Genomic DNA, 18,229 nt, shown 5'->3' with positions numbered 1-18,229 from the left:
AAATAATGCGGACAGGAATGTATAACTACTAGGAGTTGACTGCAGACTGTTAATCTTGGCGTTTATTTGGCTGGTCTGGAGGATGGGTATACCAATTTGTGTGTGCATAACCTGGTGGCAAGCGGGTGCGATTTTGTTGCATAATTACCAACTGTAAGAACGAAGCTCAACAGTGCTACTTGTAAATTAGACTTGGGAGGGCAAAACATTTTTTCTTCTTGCTTTGTGTGAGCGATGCTAGTTTGAGGGAAAATACAGGACATTTAAAAGGGCTCTTCGAGCATTTGCAGTGACGTCCTCTCCCTCCGCAGCCAAGATATGAGCACTCAATGATCGAAATTTAACCCAGCTAAATGTCTTATCGAGAATGAAAAATGGAGAAAATGCACAAAACGCTGTCTGCTACTAAACTGGAAGGCGAGAAGGTTACTGGCGTTGCTGGCGTTGCTGGCGTCACGGGTATCTTGTTATCAGATCTAGGGAAGCACAGGGGCGCAGTGGAAGGAACTGAACTTAAATCGACATGGCCGTAGGAAAGGATTCGGCAGATTGGCATTTATTACGTTACGATATATGAGATGCTGTAAGTGATCCAATTCAGATATTCATACAGCTAAATCATTTATACCCACGGAGCTTCTCCACAGATCCTTACCAAAATGCCCAGGTCCTTTTTGATATCGACCGAGTTCGATGTTCTCCTTTCAATATGCAAAGGAATCGCCCTGGAGGGGTCAGCATAAGATGTTTAGCTCTCTCGGGAATCGAAATGATATTATCTCATTCCGCCACCACGAATGCCACGATAGGATCACGGTGCAAATGGAAACCCAGAGAAACCCGATGGTTATCCAGCTAAGGTTGGATCTGTGAGTTGTGCTACTGTTTCATGTCACAAATAGTTGGGCTTATACCAACCCCACTCGCTCGTTAATGGAGGATCAGCCAGGTACTACCAGAGTCAGCTTGTGCCTCTTGCTACGCCACAGTAGTTCCGTCACGTAAGCTGCGCTTGCAATGTATTTTCGGGCTCGGAAGTCTTGCCGAGGGTTTATCGTGAGATATCTTACTTGTGGATGCTGCTTACTTGCAGCGCCCCGACACTGGCCGACAGGTTCTTGGCAGATCCTAATGTATCACAATGTCCTTCTAGTGGAAGTTATATGGATATACCCATGCGAAATATATCAAGATAACTTATGAACTAGTGTCCTCTTACTGCGATGCCCGATCCTTTACTTCGGATGCACATATGGAGATGGATATTAGTCTCTATTCATCAGTAGCGCTGATGTTGATCACCAATCTGGAAATATTTTGGGATCCGTCTTTAGCAGTGTGCGGTCTGATATGATAATATGGGTAGAGGCTATCAGTCCTACGGTCTCTACGGCTAAGGTTTAGATCTACGGTGTATGGAACATGAGTTGGTCAAAATTAGCAAGTGTCGAGGACCAAACGCAACGAAACACCTCACAGAGTGGCAAGGACTTGCCCAAGACTATCTAAAATTTTACCATCTTGACATATTCCAACTTCTTCCCCCGTAGTTTTCATCTCAGGATACTATATCCGTATATTGTCGCGTTGATTGCACAGCCTGCAAAATGTATTCTATTCGAGGATCCCATTTCCAATCAACACCCCTTCAACAAGAGCAAAATATCAAATATTAGCCTTTGATAGCAAATAGATCTTATGTGAGGTTCCCGTCACACGGCAGGAAACCAACCGGATCTCCGTTACCTCGAGTCAGCTTCTGACATGAGATATTGATGGGCATATACTTGTTTCTAGTTCAATATCCTCCTCATTCAATATAAATACCCCTCTCATATCTCCGATTCTTTCCTCTTCATCAGCAACATCATCAGCTCTAACACCTCATCAATTACTCCCAAAACCAACACCAGTTCCATAACCCTTTTCGTCTCCTAAAAGAGAAACCCCCAACTCAAAATGCAATTCACAACCTTCATCGCCGCCTCAGTTCTCGCCACTTTGGCTTTGGCAACCCCAACCCCAGCCCAGGAAGCAGCAGCAGCATCCACTCCCCTTATCGACCTCTGGCAGGATTCGTACGTGCCCTTAATATCTACCCAGCCCTCAGATTTCTCCAAACCAAATATTCTCCCGGTCAAATACTAATCAGACACAACAGTGGGTTCCTCGGCCTCAAGTTCACAGGCTCCAGCACTGTTGGCACATGTGTTAACCTTCCCGGCACTGGCTTCCAGGACAATGTCTCATCCGGAAAGGCGAAGCCCGGGTTCAGATGCACTACTTGGGTGTAAGAACTCCCCGGATGTCCCCTCCTTCCCTTGCATTCCCTAGTTGCTCGGTCCACTTCTCTTGCGGCAATCGCCATGCGGAAAGAACATTGCTGACATGTTTTATTCGCGGGTAGTGATGTAAATTGCGTTGGCACTGGATTCAGTTTCAACGCCTCCCCAGGTAGCTCGCAGTTCCCTAGCTGGATTGACAATAAGTCCAGCAGCTGGAAATGTGTCGCTGCTTAGATGCGCTATTTCATGTCTGGGGAATGGCGTGCAGTGGAATGGAAAGAGTCGACAACGAGGTATTTAAGCCGAGGTTTTCTATGGAGGCTATCACTCGTTTCATCTGTTGATTTATATTGATTTTATTTGCTGAAAGGGGGAGCTTTGATATATAGGGTTGAAGAAGGAACTTGGAGAAGTTCCGTAGGCAGTTTCAAGTGTGCGCATTTTTAACAATAGGTACAAAAGCTTCGTTGTAACAAGCTCGATTGATTTTACTATCCTAGTGCTTCCATCCTCTGAGTTGAACTCAGTATTCTACGAGTTGGCTTGTAGGCCGGTGGCGTTTCTTCGTCATCGTTACCTCCACCTCCACTTCTGTGCCACTCTCTCTCTCTATCCCTCCTTGGTTTTGAATCTATGATTAGAAATTGCGGGCCATCGATCAGAGCCATGGCTTTATAATTATGTGAGGCTGACAAGTTGAATGTGGGATTGATTAGTACAGCAATTATTGTTCTTGACAATTAAATGGGAAAGAACTTGTTCAATTAATATTGTCGGCGGTTGATGGGGGAACGAAAGTTTGCGCAAATGCTTTTGCGCAAAACTTACTAAAATCCTATCAGCACCTTCCTACTTCCGAAAGATGAAATGATCTCTCGAGTTTAGTCGATAAAAGGGTTTAGCCTCCTTCAAGTGAACGCGTCACTAAAGCAATGAAGGGGACAACATCACATACTTCTTACATCTATTGACAACGTCAAAATGTCCGCTTTACGTCGCATGTCCATGTTTCCTTGCTTATTGTGCTAGAGAAAGCCCATGGTATATTCATTTCATAGTTGAAAAGAAAAAGAACCATTGTACGTAAAAGTCCCAACCATCGCGAATAGCAAAGTTGTATGGTGCGAAGTTGTGAAGTGCGAAGTTGTGTGGTGCGAAGTTGTGGCCACGTCGCTTCCAGAATATGACTCCTACCAGAGAAGATACTATCTTAACTAGAGTTTTCTCGATTACCATGTGCAGTTAGTAGTCAGACGTTTAAATGCTCTAAGTTATGTTCTCTCCTCGATTCTTCACATTGGCGTGCGCTGCAACCGTCTGGATCGGTCTGTCCGCAGCATGGCAAAAACGGCCTTTTACAAGCAAACAGTTAAGGGAGATAGGCTACGATCCGTCATTCGAGGGTCCTCTGCCTTACTTTGGGGACCCTTATGCGGATCCAAGTGTATATCTTCTCGATATCGCCCTCACTACAAGTGGAGATGCAAACAAAAGCCACGTCTACTTGAAATACCTCACGGGTTCAGACCCAAACAATTCACAGATTTCGAGACGCAACATCCGCGAAGTCCGCATCAGGGGCTCACCGGAAATAGGTGACCTGTCGCTTGTAGAAAATGTGTTTTCAAAGTTGGAAAGGCTGGATAGGGTGTATTGGGAGTACCCTGATGGTATACCTGCGTCCATTCTTCAGTCCATCGAGAAGAATAACCCATCTTGTCAAATATATTACAAGCATCGGGATTATTACTCAAGCCATAATCCGAACGATGGGAGCGAGGCATGGAAATTTACCCACTCGCCCAATCTGTACAGCCTCAAAGCAGAGGTAATCTATGGCGGCAAAGATAACTTTCATGACCTGGAGTTTATCTTCAATGTGCTTTCCACAGCACCGAATCTCAAAATGCTAGACCTCCACCTCCACCACGCTGGCTGTGTGTACGGCGGCGCGAATCCCTACGCCTTCGACTTCAAGTCTCACCCTTCCGTTCGCTTTCCTCCCCTCGAAGTTCTTCGGTTGGACGGCTACCAATTGGAGGAGCGTACGGACGCGGGCTATGAGTGGTATTTTAAAGGCTTTGGATGGGGGCGGCGGTGGGCACGAGGCGAAAAAGGCGATGGGAGGACTAGCTTAGATGCCTGGAGGGAGGCCATGGACTGGAGCCATCTCCACACGCTGGACATACTCGGGCAAACCAATATTACGCTCAACACACTACGGTATGATATGGAACTGCCTGCTTTGAGGAATCTGACCATCTCGGCGGGATGGCGGGAGTTCACCAACGAAGAGACTATTTCACTTGCTACGTATCCTGCCAATCCGCTCGAGGCGATCTCATTGAAGGATTTTGACGTAAAAGTTGGGGAGGATCTCCTCGACAGGTTCTCGTCAAACCCAGCTAGCATTTCCGAGCTCAAACACTTCTCCTTCGGCGCTCGTAGCACGGATATAGGGTTCCTCCCCCAAGAGAAAATATCCAAGTTCATATCGAACAGCCCTAAACTCGAGAAACTAGATCTAGCTATCCCGCGCCATGTAAACATGTCCACCAAGTACGAACCATTTAAATCCTTTATATCCTCTCCTACGATCCAGCATCTCACCCTCCGCTTTCCATCAGCAGATGACTACGAGTATGAAATTGCCGACGGCAGCACATCCCAATTCGACTATTCTTCCATGGAGGTGTCATGGGCTGATATGGATACTGAAAAGGGCAACATTCCCGATCCGCTCATCAACAAAGAGACAGCTCAAGGCCTGTTTAAGAGTTTGAGGACGGCAAAAAAGGGAGACGAGCTGAAGAGATTGGATTTGATCGTTGGGAACTGGGACGGCAGACACGGACATAAGGAATATCTTCTTGGGGAAGGTATTAGGATGAGGGTCGCACTTTGGAGATGCTGGGTTGTAGGTTTGGAGGGTATGGAGAGGTGTGAAGGGGAGTAAGTGAGAAGCAGATAGTAAAAAGCGGAACTGAAATGATGGGGTTTTAACCGGTATGTGGGAGCTGGAAGCAGTTCAAGAAATGTGGGTACGTTCTTATCCAGAGTATATGCTTCGTATATTCTTTGTGATATTATTCGAATGGTAATATAGTGGCATTATAACCCTACTCTGGACAAAGAAATTGGTTGCTCAACTGAAGGAGTTGGAGCACTTGAATTCGCATAAACTTGCAACATGAAAATTCTTTATAAATAACCATAATTCTTGGAATTAAGTGAAAGCGCGTTATTCCAAATCCATAGCCCATAAAAACACAAGCTTCCATCTAGGAATGCTCATCCAAAGAGTACTTTGAGTTTACCCCGGCCATATGCAACGGATTTGGGCTATAGTGAAAGCCAAGACCGGCCTATAGGCTTCGAGATTAAGGTAGAAGTACGGACGTATGGACGATATTTCAAACTACATCAACCATTTAACAATCCCCACCCCAGCCCCTAGCATCATTATACCTCTCGGCGACTCTCAAACCCTGACCCAATAGACCCAATGCCCCATCCGCAAACGCATTCCCCGTTCTGGGGATCTGATTCGCTGGATTTCGGCCGGCCTCCACCCCTCTTTGATCAGCAGCCACGGTCGCCAGTCTATACTCCTCATCCAAAGCAACATCCTGGCCATTCATTCTTGCCAGTGCAGCCCGCTTAATGGTACTCTCCCACCTGTTGTACCAATCTACCTCGCTCATCACGGTTGGCTTCCTTCGCACATCATTCCCACCGCTTGGCAAATCCGCATACATCCAGACAGACTTAATGACTTCGTACCTGCTGGTGATGAAGAAGAGAACTGGCCAGGCGAACACCCAGAGGAAAGTAAGGTAGAAGACCCAACGGAGCCAAGTGGTGGTTCGCCATTGGTTTATCAAACCGGGGGAATATACCAATATTTTATCATGGCTGGTGGGAAAGGTCACTTGGAGATGGCCTCGATATTTTGTCTCCGCAATCGCGGAGCGTATTAAACTTTCCAGTTTCTGGATATCGTGGTTACGGATCTCGCGCTTCAACATGAACGACTTGACGCCTGCCCGATCCGATACATATCTCTCGCACCAAGCACTCCGTTCGCCCCCAGACTCAACATCACCGGCGACCGGTTTCAGGGACGGGATTATTGTACCGCGATATCCACGTTTATTCATCGGGAGAAACTCTAACTCGCCCATTGTATTCCCCACAACATGTTCTGCGGGGACGAGTAGGTTCGAAATGTTGATGAGAAAGTCGAAGTCCTGGACCGTACTTTTTGTCTCCTTGTTGTTTTGCCTTTTGGTTTCCCGGTGTGAACCGTTTACATGGACATAGTAACCCGGGGGGTACGAGGATTGGTTTCGAATCAAGCAATCGAGATTGTACACATCGGTGGAATACAAAGGGAAGCAGGTGCTGAACTCGCTGTTATTGATATCGTGTTTGGCGAAGGGGGGGTTTGGGGGTAGACTGGCGCCATTGTGTTAGTATAGTGTGCTACTCATAGGACATTATTCTGTGGGGTTGGGCAAGACCTACGCGATCGGGCGTGCAAACGGGTCTATATCAACGGCTGGTCCCGAGTCATAATGCTCTGAAATGAGCGGATTTTCGGAGGGGGTGTCCTCATAAGCTGGAAGCTCCTCGTCTGGGAAAACATCAACATCGTCAAGGAGCACGGCTGAAGACGTGGAGGCAGCATCGTCAGGATCAGTGTTGTCTCTGTATATGCCGGGCGGCGGCGGGTTGAAAGGTGCCTTCTTGGCGAACATTTTGGAGGGCTGAAATCAAGCTTTTTGGCCGAGAGCTGTCTGGAATCTTGTTTATACTATACGCTGTACACCGAAAATGTATAATGTGGAATTGCAAAGCAAAGAAATGCCCTCACTGAAGCCTGAACGCGCCCGACGTTCTGGTTGCCGCTACTGCGGCGCAGCGACTTGTCGCGAGGTGGAGATAAGGCCTCCCGTCTGACAAACAAATCTATTCTTAGAAGCTTTTCATGTCAAACTCCGTAGTTACAAGAAGAGAGCGGTTCGCACGCAAATATTGGTAGAGATCGGGGGAAGTTCGAAATAGTTTGGTGATGAGACCGAGACAGATTCAAGATGGCCAGTTATATTAAATGGAATGTGCCACGGTCATTAGCAGTTTAAGTTCGAGTTGTAGACTTCGCGCATCACAGGGTTCTTTGTACTTTGTGCTACTGCTGTGGCTGTGGCTAATGCTATCCAAGGTTGTGGCTGATTCGGCCCCTTGCCCTTGGCGGCTTGGTATATAATTACTAAATACTAGCTTCGATACCCGGCGAGTTGCTACTTCGTACGTTCACTGGTGGTTATAGGACCATGAATGCCCTTATAGGTAGTAAAAGTAAATAAGTGAGTGCCCTTAACCTTTCATACACACTCCATCTCAATCTCCCACTCCATCTGAATCTCTTACCCGTCCTCAATCTCTCTTCCTATCTTAACCTCTCTCCCCAACCTAATCTCTGTCCATTTCAAGCCATGCCGCCTTCCCAGCATCCCGACAACCCACAGACGACGATTATAACCTCTCCAGTGCGGAACGTGTTGTGCTCCTTCAGCAACTTGAACAGTTACTGGGAGATGTACCACAGCATTTCTGGGGCGCGTGTCAGTTGTGTGACCCTGAGGCGCTGTCATTGTTGGTGCAGACCGCGCAAAGCAACCCGAACATCGTTTACATTGTTGCGGGACAAACATATGATATGATAAAGATTTGGAAGTTGACTGGTGATGTTAGCGATCTGGACCTCGATGACTGTGAAGATGGTTCCTCTCCGTCCACTATCACTAGCTTGTCAAACCCTTAAACTGCTGTCAAGTCTTTGAACTCCTGTCAAACATTTCACTACTGTCAAATCTTTCACGGCGTATAGCATATAATACGCCGGATCCTGCCGCATCAATTGCTGTGTCACCGAGAAAAACATATTCCGAAGCCAGCCGATGTTCTTGCGGCCGTTAATCTCCCGTAAGTGGTGGTGGTACATGTTAAACTCCTCATATATTTCACTTCTGAGCGGGGAATTGAACCACCACTTAAATAGGCCGTGTATTGTCGACCCATCCTTCTGCTATTGAGGCAATATACTTCCATCCCAGGCATTTAGAATCGCTTCTTGGTCGAATCGGAAGTCCCCTGGTGCACGGCTGTGCATGAATTTATATGGCCCAAGGCCATCTGACGGGCACGCGGGTCGGTTTGCGACGCGAAACCACTTGTAGGTTTCTTCGTCCGTCTTAAGCTTGCCAATTTGCAAGCGATCTTCATACACTCGTCGAAGCCGGGGTCCCAGCTCCGCATCCCCAAGCTGCTTTGTGCTCAGCCCTATATGGCTGGCCATCATTCTGCCGTGCCGATAACAAACATTTTCGAAACCGGTCATCTTCCCCAGGAGCTTCATCGCGACACCGGGTTTAAACTACTGTCAAATCCCTACATAGTCGATCCAATTTTCCATATTAATTCGCAGATCTCCTGTAGCGACTAGGTGTCATCATTGATTAGTTTAATAGGAAGTCCGAGTAAGCATGAGAGAAAAGAGTTTCATCCGCCTAGATCGACCCGCCCGGGTGAAGAAGCTTATAGACCCTTTCGTGTGAATTATATTCCTCGTCGGAATCCCAGGTATCGAAACTATCCGATGCGGCGGTAGGTGACTTTTTGGTAAATACTTTTTGGGAAGATACTTTTTGGGAAGGTGCCTTCTTGGGAGGGTTGGGAATTGACAAGTCGGAAACGTCGAGACTCGTCTTCATCGGGGTTGGCGGGCTCGGTTTGTCGTTGGACAGAGTAGGATCTAGAGTAACACTTCGAGAAGAGGGGCCAGGTGGTTGGACGTCCTCATCGATATCACACTAGCTGGCGTAGGTGTACCCTCATCGTCATTTGATCCGGCTTCTGTTGCCGCATCCCTTCCGTTCAGGAGCTGGCTTCCAGCCAATATACTCCCGAGCCTACGTCCAGTAAAGCGGCAGCAGTCTCGGTAGGAGTTTTGATCGCTAGATTGAAAGTACGTATGAGTCCACTCATCATAACACAACCATCGTGTCCCTAGAATTGTTACAATAGTAAACTTTCCCAGCTACCCCAAAAATTTGTGCGTGCGATTTGCGACTCCACACCCTGTGGTCATACTAATAATTATAGCCCTATGTAGTTATGTAGGGGAATAAGCAGAAGACACCTATAGGCCGACACTAGGATTACCAAGTTATCTCACGTGAGCTTAAGAAGGGAAATGTGCCTAAAAACACATCTAAAGATATACAATAAACACTATGGTAAAGTTTATCTTCTCTTTTATGATCGGATTTAGAAGATTAGAGATAGATTTTAGGGAGAACGGGCTAAAAGGAGGAAATTAAAAGGCTGAGAAAAGAGCTGACAAGAAGGGGAAAAGGAAAGTTCTAGGATCCCTGACACTTTAGTAGTTGTGGACAAAATCGGACCTTCTAGTACCACTTTAGCAATCATCTAAACCGGGTCCTTGTTTATTAGGTCTTTAATTGGCAAATTGGCAATCATATTAACCTGGCCCCTAGTCTTTGCTCATAAACCGTCGGTTAAGCAATCATCCAAATCAGATCAGATACCGGGTGCTTCCTTTGCTTGAAGAACTAGAAAGTGAATGTGTTTAGATTGTGTGAAGCCCACCTAGGTTTCAGTGGCGACTAGTCCTTCGTTCTGAATGTAATGGGGCTCATGGCAATCTATAAGGCGATTAATTATCCATGAATTCGTACACATGTATTGCAAATAGATATTTCGGATACTCTGCCGTTTATTCAAATACGGCGCCGCTACATATCTAACTAGCTACTATCTTGTCGGAAAATACCCAGATATAAAATCATCATTTTCCCAACTTAATCTCTCATCCTATCCCAAACATTGTAGTCCTATAACATCGTCCATTTTCCCGACTCCATCTCTCACCCTATCCCAGACATTGTGCTCCTTCCCCATAACCCATGCTAGCTTTCAAATTGCGAATCCGGAAATTGCAAATAGTTTAAACACTAAATCCATGTTCAATATCCTGGGGACAAATTGAACATCAGCGATTCTGTGAATAGAAATAGTTAGTTATGCCCAATATCTTGGCAGGATTTTTAATAGATAGTAGACCTATTAAGCCGTTGTAGGAGAAGACTAAAGAAAATATTAATGAAAATATGCCTCACTTACCTAGCAATATTGTGGTACGGGCTACACCTATAAGAGCCGATACCCAAATTACTCAATTGAGTCCAGGAATGCGGTTTAACAAGACCCGCACTTTTTGGTCGGGGACTGGGATTTGCATAAATGGTGACGCGAGTGTCGTATTCGTGAATACACGTAACCCCAGAACGTAAGTATACCGTTGGGCTCTGGGATTGAGAAAGAAGCGTGTCGTGGGGAGCAAGTGTTTGGATGCACCATGCATATCCGTTCGGTGTCATTCATCCCTCAAGTCCAGATACAACTCCCTCAACCACTCCCACAGTCTTGATCATCCTCTCCTGGATCTCTCCTAGCTTCTCAACCCTCTCCGCCACAAAGCCCACAAATCGCTCCATCTCGGTCCGCTGCCCAGCAGTCTTCGTCCATCGGCCCTTCCAGCATCGCCTAGTAATAGCATCGAGGACACAGATGTTAAGGAGGCGCTGTATCTCGATATCCCGTTTCAGGATGTGAACAATATTAGAAATCATTTCAGCATCAACCGTAGCGACATCACCCACTCCTTCCTCTCGCTCTTTGACTTCTCCGGCGCACTTTGCGCTATCAAGATCTCTCATCTCAAGCTTCCCCAATTTCCCAGCCACCTCCCCAATAACATTCCTACTCCTCCCCTCAATGCCCACCTTCCTCACAAACACCTTCCCCAACTCCTCCCTAACCTCCCCCAACTCCCCAATGAAAGCTTTCCTTCCACCTACGCCCAACTTCCCATTCCTCCTGATCATCCGTTCCTTAACCGCCATCAAATACAGCATATTAGCTGACAAACTCCGACACAACAGATCCTGTTTGTCCAGGCATCTTTCCAGTCTGCGGAGAAGGGGGGAGAGTGTGGCCAGTTGCGAGCGGGTGAGAGGTATCATGGAGGCGGGGACACGTGAGTTTGAGGGCAAAGTTAAGGATTTAAGGTCCGTAAATGATGAGGATACGGAGCTAAATGTTGAATCGTGGCGATCGTGCTGTGGGCAGGCTTTTCCTAGGTGCGCTAGGAGTTGGGGTGGTGGTGGGACAGTGACGACCCCTTTTCTAAATTTGGTGGTGAGGCTAAGACGATGATGTTTTTTTGTGCTTGAAGTATCTAAAGGGAGTGGGGGCTCTGCTGGAGGTAGAGCTTTGGATCGAGTTGTGAAGAGTAGAGTCGCGGTGGTTATAATAGAATTGCGCTTCTTGCTCTTTTGTTTTTTGGGTAATACCCTCTTCTTCGTTAGCACCGGGGCCTTATTTTGATATTGAGCATTGTCGTCGTGGCTGGATGGGAGTTGGGGTACGCTGGTGTGTGGAGATAGTGAGAGTGACAGCGTCAGCATCTGAGATAGTCGGGAGGGCATTTCTGGTGTGATTCCCGGCCCACAGGGGTATATGATAATAGACGTAAAGGTATCAGGTGAGAGATTCAAGTCTATTATCGAAATTCAATAATCCAGGCTGTACCCTTTATGGAAATATGTGATGCGCACGACGGGGGTCTAGATTTGCTTTTTCTGAGGTGGTAACCTTGTACCATTCACAGCTCTCGCTCGAGGCCGGAGCAACCGAGTAATTCAAACACAGGAACAAAGACAGAGGATTCCAAGAAGAGCAAGTGTATGTAGGGAGGAACGGAAGACGAGATAAAGAAAAAGAGACTACCCAAAAAATTCCATGTGTGCCTAATGTTATGCGTTTGCCCTGTCGAACATCAAACCACCTTGCGACACGACGTTGTCTTCTGTCTCAGCCCTGTAGGCGGACCGCGGCGGAGTAATGGCCACGCAGGCCGAGGTTTATAAGCACTACGCAGCAAAGGGACTACCGTAGGCCTAGTGTAAATAAAAACACATCAGCATAAAGAAATTCAATAGTCATTGAAATAATGTCTAAAAATAGCGATTTACTTCGTAGACAAGGAGAAATGCCACGCGAGAAGCGATAACAAAACGACTGTGAAGTTGGGAAACAAAACGGCGAGGGAACCTTTGTCTTGCGCACAATATAATACCGCCATCACATCTAAAGAGCAAAATCCCAGGGTGTTTACAACCATGAAAATGTTTTTGGCCGCGCTACCCGAGATAAGTATATGTCTCGAGTTCCTTCTTTTATTGTTGTCTACCCAATCTAATCCAAGTATCGGATCCTTCAAAAGTATGTATTCCCCTCCCAGGTCTGTGTGCCTGTGTGCAATGGGCATCGTGGTATCGCAAAAGGCCCTGCTGGTGTGCGCAAGTGCAGAGACGGAGGGGACTTATTCGTCATCCTCCTCCTCCTCGTCATCGGCAGCAGTAGGCTTCTCGGCCTCGCCCTTTTGTGCGACTTCCTTGGCCTTTTTTGCAGGAGCCGCTTCTTCTTCTTCTTCTTCTCCTTCCTCATCGTTGTCCTCGTCTTCGCCCTTTGCGCCTCCATCCTTACCAGGCAAGGCAGCTGTTTCTTTTGTGGAGGGGTCACTGGTCTTGCGCTTTTTCTTGGCTGGCAGGTCTATTTCCCCATAGTTAGTCCTGATGCGATAGCAAAACGTTGGATATTTATGGATGCTTTGAAGGCATCTCTAATGCGCTCTGTTGGAGGGCTGAGAGGGCAATCGGATGGTGGGTGTGCACATACCTTCTACAACATCACCCTTTCTTTTCTCCACATCTTGCTCCTCGTCTTCGTCTTCCTCATCGACTTCGTCGTCCTCCTCCTCATCCTCAGACTCGTCATCCTCACCAGCGGCTACCTCAGGTTCAGAATCCTCATACCTGGTGGGTGAAAGAGATGGACAGTTAGCTCCTGTTCTTCAAGCGCTGCATCACATCTAGTCCGCTTGCATATTGGTTGGAAGTGGCACTTGTCATTATTCTGCCCATTGCTGCCACCTCAATTCATCGAGGCCGATGGCAAGGACGAATGCAAAGTAGCCGTTGCCTTGCAACGGCGTAGCCACCAACCGAAGCTTCAGCTGAAGTCAGGGCTAGAGCTGGAACTGGAACACAATAGAGAGCGGCTCCGAGCCCGAGGTTGGAATGGATGAGACACAAAAGCAGTGATGTGGAATAGGTACATACTCCTCCTCCTCCTCGCTGTCGTCGCTCGGCAAGGCGACAAGCTCCTCGTCTTGCTTTCTTTTACGGGTAGCGGTAGCCATTGGGGTTACGGCGGCGGTATTGGATCAATTGACTCTATTGGGGGGGGGCTTAGGTGTGAAAAGGGCGGCGGTGTACGAGGGCTGGGGGTGAAATTGATGATAGGGATAGCTGAGAGATGGAGCTGGAGCTGGAGATGCGGTAGAGGGAGATGGAGAGAAGAGAGAGGAAAGTAGTAGAGGTACGGGGGAAGGGGAACGGGAGGGGGAAAGCGCCAGTGTACAGTAGGTAGGTGTGGGACTACGTACCTTACCTAGAGGGAGCTCCAAGGCAGAAAGGATGGGGATCGGATGGGATGGGGGCGAGATGAGTGAGCATAAGCATGAGCCTGGCTCAGGGCAGCTCAGCTCAGCCAGCTGTTCAACTACCGCCGCCGCTGCTGCTGTGTCTGGGGGGGAGCTGGAAGGTGGGAGCTCAGCTTCCTCCAGGCGACGGAGGACATAAGAACCGACCTGAAAGCGGAAATATAGTGCCTAAGGCTGCCATCAGTTCTCGCTTCCAAACTTGCGCTCAACGTCACTGATAGCGGTCTCGGCTAGCTGGATTGGGCATCGAGGTGCTGGAGAGACCTGGGAGGGCGGGGTTGATGAGACAAAAAAGCAGCAAACATGATATGTCGAAAGAGCCACAGCAAAGAGCCGAATTGGGGGTGTGACTAAACTATCTAGTTACGCGATCAAAAGTGCCCTGGCCAAAATACAGATTGTCGTTAAAAGCTAGCCCAAAGGTGTCCGGCTGCTTGGGTCAGACTCCTAAGGTGATGATAACCCTCTGGTGGACAATACGCCGCGTTTGGCTGCACTTTTGTACACACTGAGTCCAAACCCTCAGACATGCGTCGGGTTTACATCCATCCAACCCCTTAATCAGAGAATCTAGACAAGGGGCGTGGTTGCTATAATTATCACGTGATAGTAGCGCACTTGCATCTTGGTGCCCAAAAAAGGGGGGTATACTGCCCTGTGCTTGTACTTCGTAGTTTCAACTTTCAAGATCGGCCAATTTAGCCGCGAAATGCAAGGAGCCAGGACTGTTCCAGAGCCATCTGATCGGATGAAGTCCCGGGATCTGTAAAGGGGTGCTTCCGTACCAGAAACCTACGGGTACACCATTGTCTCATATCAGAACTGTAACCCCAGATGCCCGGACCCTGGTAGGCGGTCTCGCCCTTACGGCCCTGCATATCATTATGCAGGTGCAAGGTATGCAGTCCAGAAACCAAGGCCATTGACCCGTAGTTCTGATGATGCACGGATTCTGATGATGCACGGAGGCAAGGGGTAGAGGTAGGTAACCGTGGTTACTGGAGGCGAGGGAAGAGGTACGGGGTAGTACGGGTTCACCATGCTACAGGTTTTTTACGTTAGGCTGATCAATAATGTATGGCACATTTAGAAATAATCGTAGTGAAACTTAAATCTTCATGTATTTGTCGCTAATGCTGCCTTCCATGTGAGCATACCGCTCTCCATGTGCCTGAGCGCCTACGCTCCAGCGTACCTTATTATCCTTCCCATAAAAACAGATCTGAACCCAAAATACAATAGCGCAAATCCCCTCAGGCGCGCTCACCCATCCATCGCAATCATACACTGTACAAAATCTAATATTCATCATAATCCTCAGGCCCGTCAAAGGCGCCAACGTCGTCGAAATTCGGCTCGTCGTCTCCGTATCCCAAGTCGGGATACTCTTCTTCGTCGTCGTCGAAGCCCTCTTCATCGTCGCCCCTCTTGCGTTTAAATGCGGCTTTCCAGTCGTCTTCTTCTTCTTCTTCTTCCTCAACCACGACCTTTCTGGTGTCATCATCAGGACGAACATGGTCAAGATCATCCTCGTCAGACTCTTCGTCCACGGTGCTGGCAACGGTATCGCCCATCTCGCTTTGCGCGGTTCCAGCCGTGATAGCAAGGCCATTCTCACCCAGAGTGACAGATGCCACTGACTCCAGCTCGCTCCCAGCACGGCTTCCAACTTGACTGGTCGCGGCACTCGTAAGGTTGCTGGCCTGTGGAATGTCGGGATCGTCAAACATGCCTCGGATGGCATCATAGTTAATTTTCTTGGAGAATGCTCTGGCTTTCAGTACTTCGACCGCAGCATCAGCCGGTGATGCCGCCGGAGTCAATTGCCCCTCTCCCATCCGTGGCTTCTTCTTCCTGTTTCGCCGAGCCTTGGGCGGGCCATTCTCAGCGAGCTTCCTCTTGTATGCCTTGATCTGCTCCTGTCGGAGCCAAGACTTGTTTTCATTAACCCACACCTTCTCCTTCCTTGCCACATCATCAGGGGAGAGCACGCAGTTTTGAACCTCGGGGTCCTCCGCAAACTCATCCTCGCCAATATGGACATCCATGCTGACAAATTTCTGATTTTGTTCAGCGAGCAGCAAATATTCAGCTGCACGTTTGGTAGCCCGAGCATAGGATATGGCATGATGGACGCTATTAGGATCAGAAACCATCTCCGAAACCTCCTCGATCATCTGATTCTCGTCTCTCTCCCATTCTGCCGGAACCCGAACGTTCATTGCTTTTGCGCGGCCCTTTTTAGCAGGGCTAGTATCGGAGACCTCGTCCTGACCCACCCCACCCACCGCATCACCAAACGTCTCTACGAGCAAGTTCATAGAAGTGCCCGTCTGTTCTCGGATCACGTCATCGACCAGATCCGGGTCGATCATATTATCAGGTGTCCCATTGGTCTGGTTTGTGTCCGAGGACTCGGTAGACTGGGACACCGTGTGAGAGAGGGCTGGCGTTGCGGGGATTGCGAAGCCATCGGCATCGCGCCGGAGCTCGACCGATGGAAGTACTTGGTCGTTAGACTTTCGGCGTTTGTTTGGTGAGCCATCTGCCTCCGCATCCTCTACGTCCTCATCGTCTCCCTCCGCACCATCTTCACCCTTGCGTTTGCGCTTTCTCTTCGTCTTGTTCTTCTGGAAGTCCTCGGACTTCTCGTAGAAGGATGGGGGATCGTGAGCCGACTCCAGGAACTCGTTGTTCAGGAATTCGTCAACGGTGAGAGCACTGCTCGGAGTCAATTTAAACTCATCGAGCCGCTTTTGGATCGTATGCGTTGTGACTTTGACGACATAAACGACCTCGGTAATAGTGCGACGGAAATTGTTCATACGTGCTGCCAAAATAAGACAAGCGCCACAAACACCTGAGGGTCTTCTTCCCATCACCATCCAATCTAGACTCATACGCTTGACCATTCTGACAGCGTCCTCAGCAACCTTGTCGCAAAGATCGCCAAATTCGAGCTTGGCAGCAAACCGCCAGATCAAATCCTCAGGCAGAACAGGAAAGATGCCGTTTCTCGCAAATGTAACAGCATGATGGAGGGCCTTAAAGGTGCGACCCAACTTAAAAACATTGACCTAGTAAGTTGTTAGCAAGGGAAGATCATGTGACGGGGACGAGTCTAAATACCTGGATCTTGTCCGCAAAATCAATGAGCATTACTCTACATGGCTTCGTTTGACGGCAGGCACTGTATAAACAGACAGCGCAGACCATCTCCATCCGCCGTCCTTGAATGAAGTTGTGCATAGCCGCCAGCTTGAAGATTTGAACGCCTTGAGCAACAATGGTCTCTTGGATTTGAAGTTGATTTGCCATGGCCTGCATGATGCGTCTTCCTAGAATGATATTAGCCCTAGAACTAATAAAAGGGGGGAGGGCTTTCGGCTCGCTCCAACATACCTTCACGGATGGTTCCCTCTCGTCCCTCCTCTGAGCCACCTGCTCTCCGGAAGCCCGGGCCCATACTCTTGGCCGCGCCCTGATCGGCACCCATGAAGCTTCCCTGGACCACAGCGGCACCAGAGCTGCTCTCTCCGAACTGAACTTCGGCGACGATATTGGAATCATCGACAACCCGGCCACAGCCCTGGCAAATGCCATCCTCGATATTAGGAGCCTCACATGTCGGGTTTGGACAGCCGCGCTTCCGCAGCTTTGACTTTGCAGCGGCGGCGGCGACTGCAGCCGCCTTCTGGGTGAAAATGGTAGGCGCCCTGATCTCAGCCCTCTTCTCTCTGTCTCTGAGGGGATTCGGACGACGAGGCGGGACGATCTTCGGTTGCCGACCCATATTGGCGAGTGGCGATGATGACTCTTGACTTTCGAAAGCGAAGCGAAGCGTGGAACGCAAGGAATTGAATTGTTTGTATCTTGTTTAATCCTGTACTTAGTAACCGTATCTCAACACGTGATGGATTCGTCGGATATCGACCGGCGATGGAAGAAGGCAGGTTGAGGTCGAGGGCGGCGAGCAGAGCGCAGCGAGGGGTGTGTGGTGTTGAGCGCGATAATGGAGAAAAGTGAGAAACCCCGCGGTCGGGTTGTCGCAAGCGTCGAGTTGGGGCTTCGGTCATGAATTTCTGCCGTCCGCCTCCGCCCAACGCTAAGCGAAAGGATGGCGGTGCCTATTGTTGTCGTGCGACAATACTTAACCTCCAATTTAATCTGAACAAATCAGCATCGCTTTCCCGAGGAACTCCTCATGCAAGTATCTTAGATCCTTTATTTTTAACACGTATTATATTTCGATATATTTTCTTTTCGGATGCAATCTCACTTTTGACACTTT

General features: G+C 48.5%; 6 protein-coding genes across 6 annotated transcripts; 2 read left to right on the top strand and 4 right to left on the bottom strand.

Annotated features, from left to right (window-relative positions):
* Positions 1-1,959: 1,959 nt before the first annotated feature.
* On the top strand, positions 1,960-2,294 carry BP5553_02293 (uncharacterized protein; the record flags this gene model as incomplete). The annotated part of the gene is made up of 2 exons (XM_032010916.1): positions 1,960-2,078; positions 2,162-2,294. The coding sequence occupies 2 exons, from the start codon at positions 1,960-1,962 to the stop codon at positions 2,292-2,294; spliced, it is 252 nt and encodes an 83-aa protein (XP_031874970.1).
* Positions 2,295-3,558: 1,264 nt separating this feature from the next.
* BP5553_02292 (uncharacterized protein) lies at positions 3,559-5,241 on the top strand (the record flags this gene model as incomplete). The annotated part of the gene is made up of 1 exon (XM_032010915.1): positions 3,559-5,241. The coding sequence occupies one exon, from the start codon at positions 3,559-3,561 to the stop codon at positions 5,239-5,241; it is 1,683 nt and encodes a 560-aa protein (XP_031874969.1).
* Positions 5,242-5,716: 475 nt separating this feature from the next.
* BP5553_02291 (uncharacterized protein) lies at positions 5,717-7,045 on the bottom strand (the record flags this gene model as incomplete). Its single annotated transcript, XM_032010914.1, has 2 exons — positions 5,717-6,743; positions 6,813-7,045. 2 exons carry the CDS (start codon positions 7,043-7,045, stop codon positions 5,717-5,719), a joined length of 1,260 nt encoding a protein of 419 aa, XP_031874968.1.
* Positions 7,046-10,750: 3,705 nt separating this feature from the next.
* On the bottom strand, positions 10,751-11,860 carry BP5553_02290 (uncharacterized protein; the record flags this gene model as incomplete). Its single annotated transcript, XM_032010913.1, has 1 exon — positions 10,751-11,860. One exon carries the CDS (start codon positions 11,858-11,860, stop codon positions 10,751-10,753), a length of 1,110 nt encoding a protein of 369 aa, XP_031874967.1.
* An 896-nt stretch (positions 11,861-12,756) lies between these two features.
* On the bottom strand, positions 12,757-13,635 carry BP5553_02289 (uncharacterized protein; the record flags this gene model as incomplete). Its single annotated transcript, XM_032010912.1, has 3 exons — positions 12,757-12,986; positions 13,113-13,249; positions 13,556-13,635. The coding sequence occupies 3 exons, from the start codon at positions 13,633-13,635 to the stop codon at positions 12,757-12,759; spliced, it is 447 nt and encodes a 148-aa protein (XP_031874966.1).
* A 1,601-nt stretch (positions 13,636-15,236) lies between these two features.
* On the bottom strand, positions 15,237-17,731 carry BP5553_02288 (Uncharacterized protein; the record flags this gene model as incomplete). Its single annotated transcript, XM_032010911.1, has 3 exons — positions 15,237-17,015; positions 17,068-17,276; positions 17,341-17,731. 3 exons carry the CDS (start codon positions 17,729-17,731, stop codon positions 15,237-15,239), a joined length of 2,379 nt encoding a protein of 792 aa, XP_031874965.1.
* Between the last annotated feature and the right edge of the window lie 498 nt (positions 17,732-18,229).

Source organism: Venustampulla echinocandica (assembly GCF_003357145.1).
Source record: "Venustampulla echinocandica strain BP 5553 chromosome Unknown scaffold_0, whole genome shotgun sequence".
Classification (NCBI taxonomy): Eukaryota; Fungi; Ascomycota; class Leotiomycetes; order Helotiales; family Pleuroascaceae; genus Venustampulla; species Venustampulla echinocandica.
This window is presented reverse-complemented; position numbering and strand designations above follow the sequence as displayed.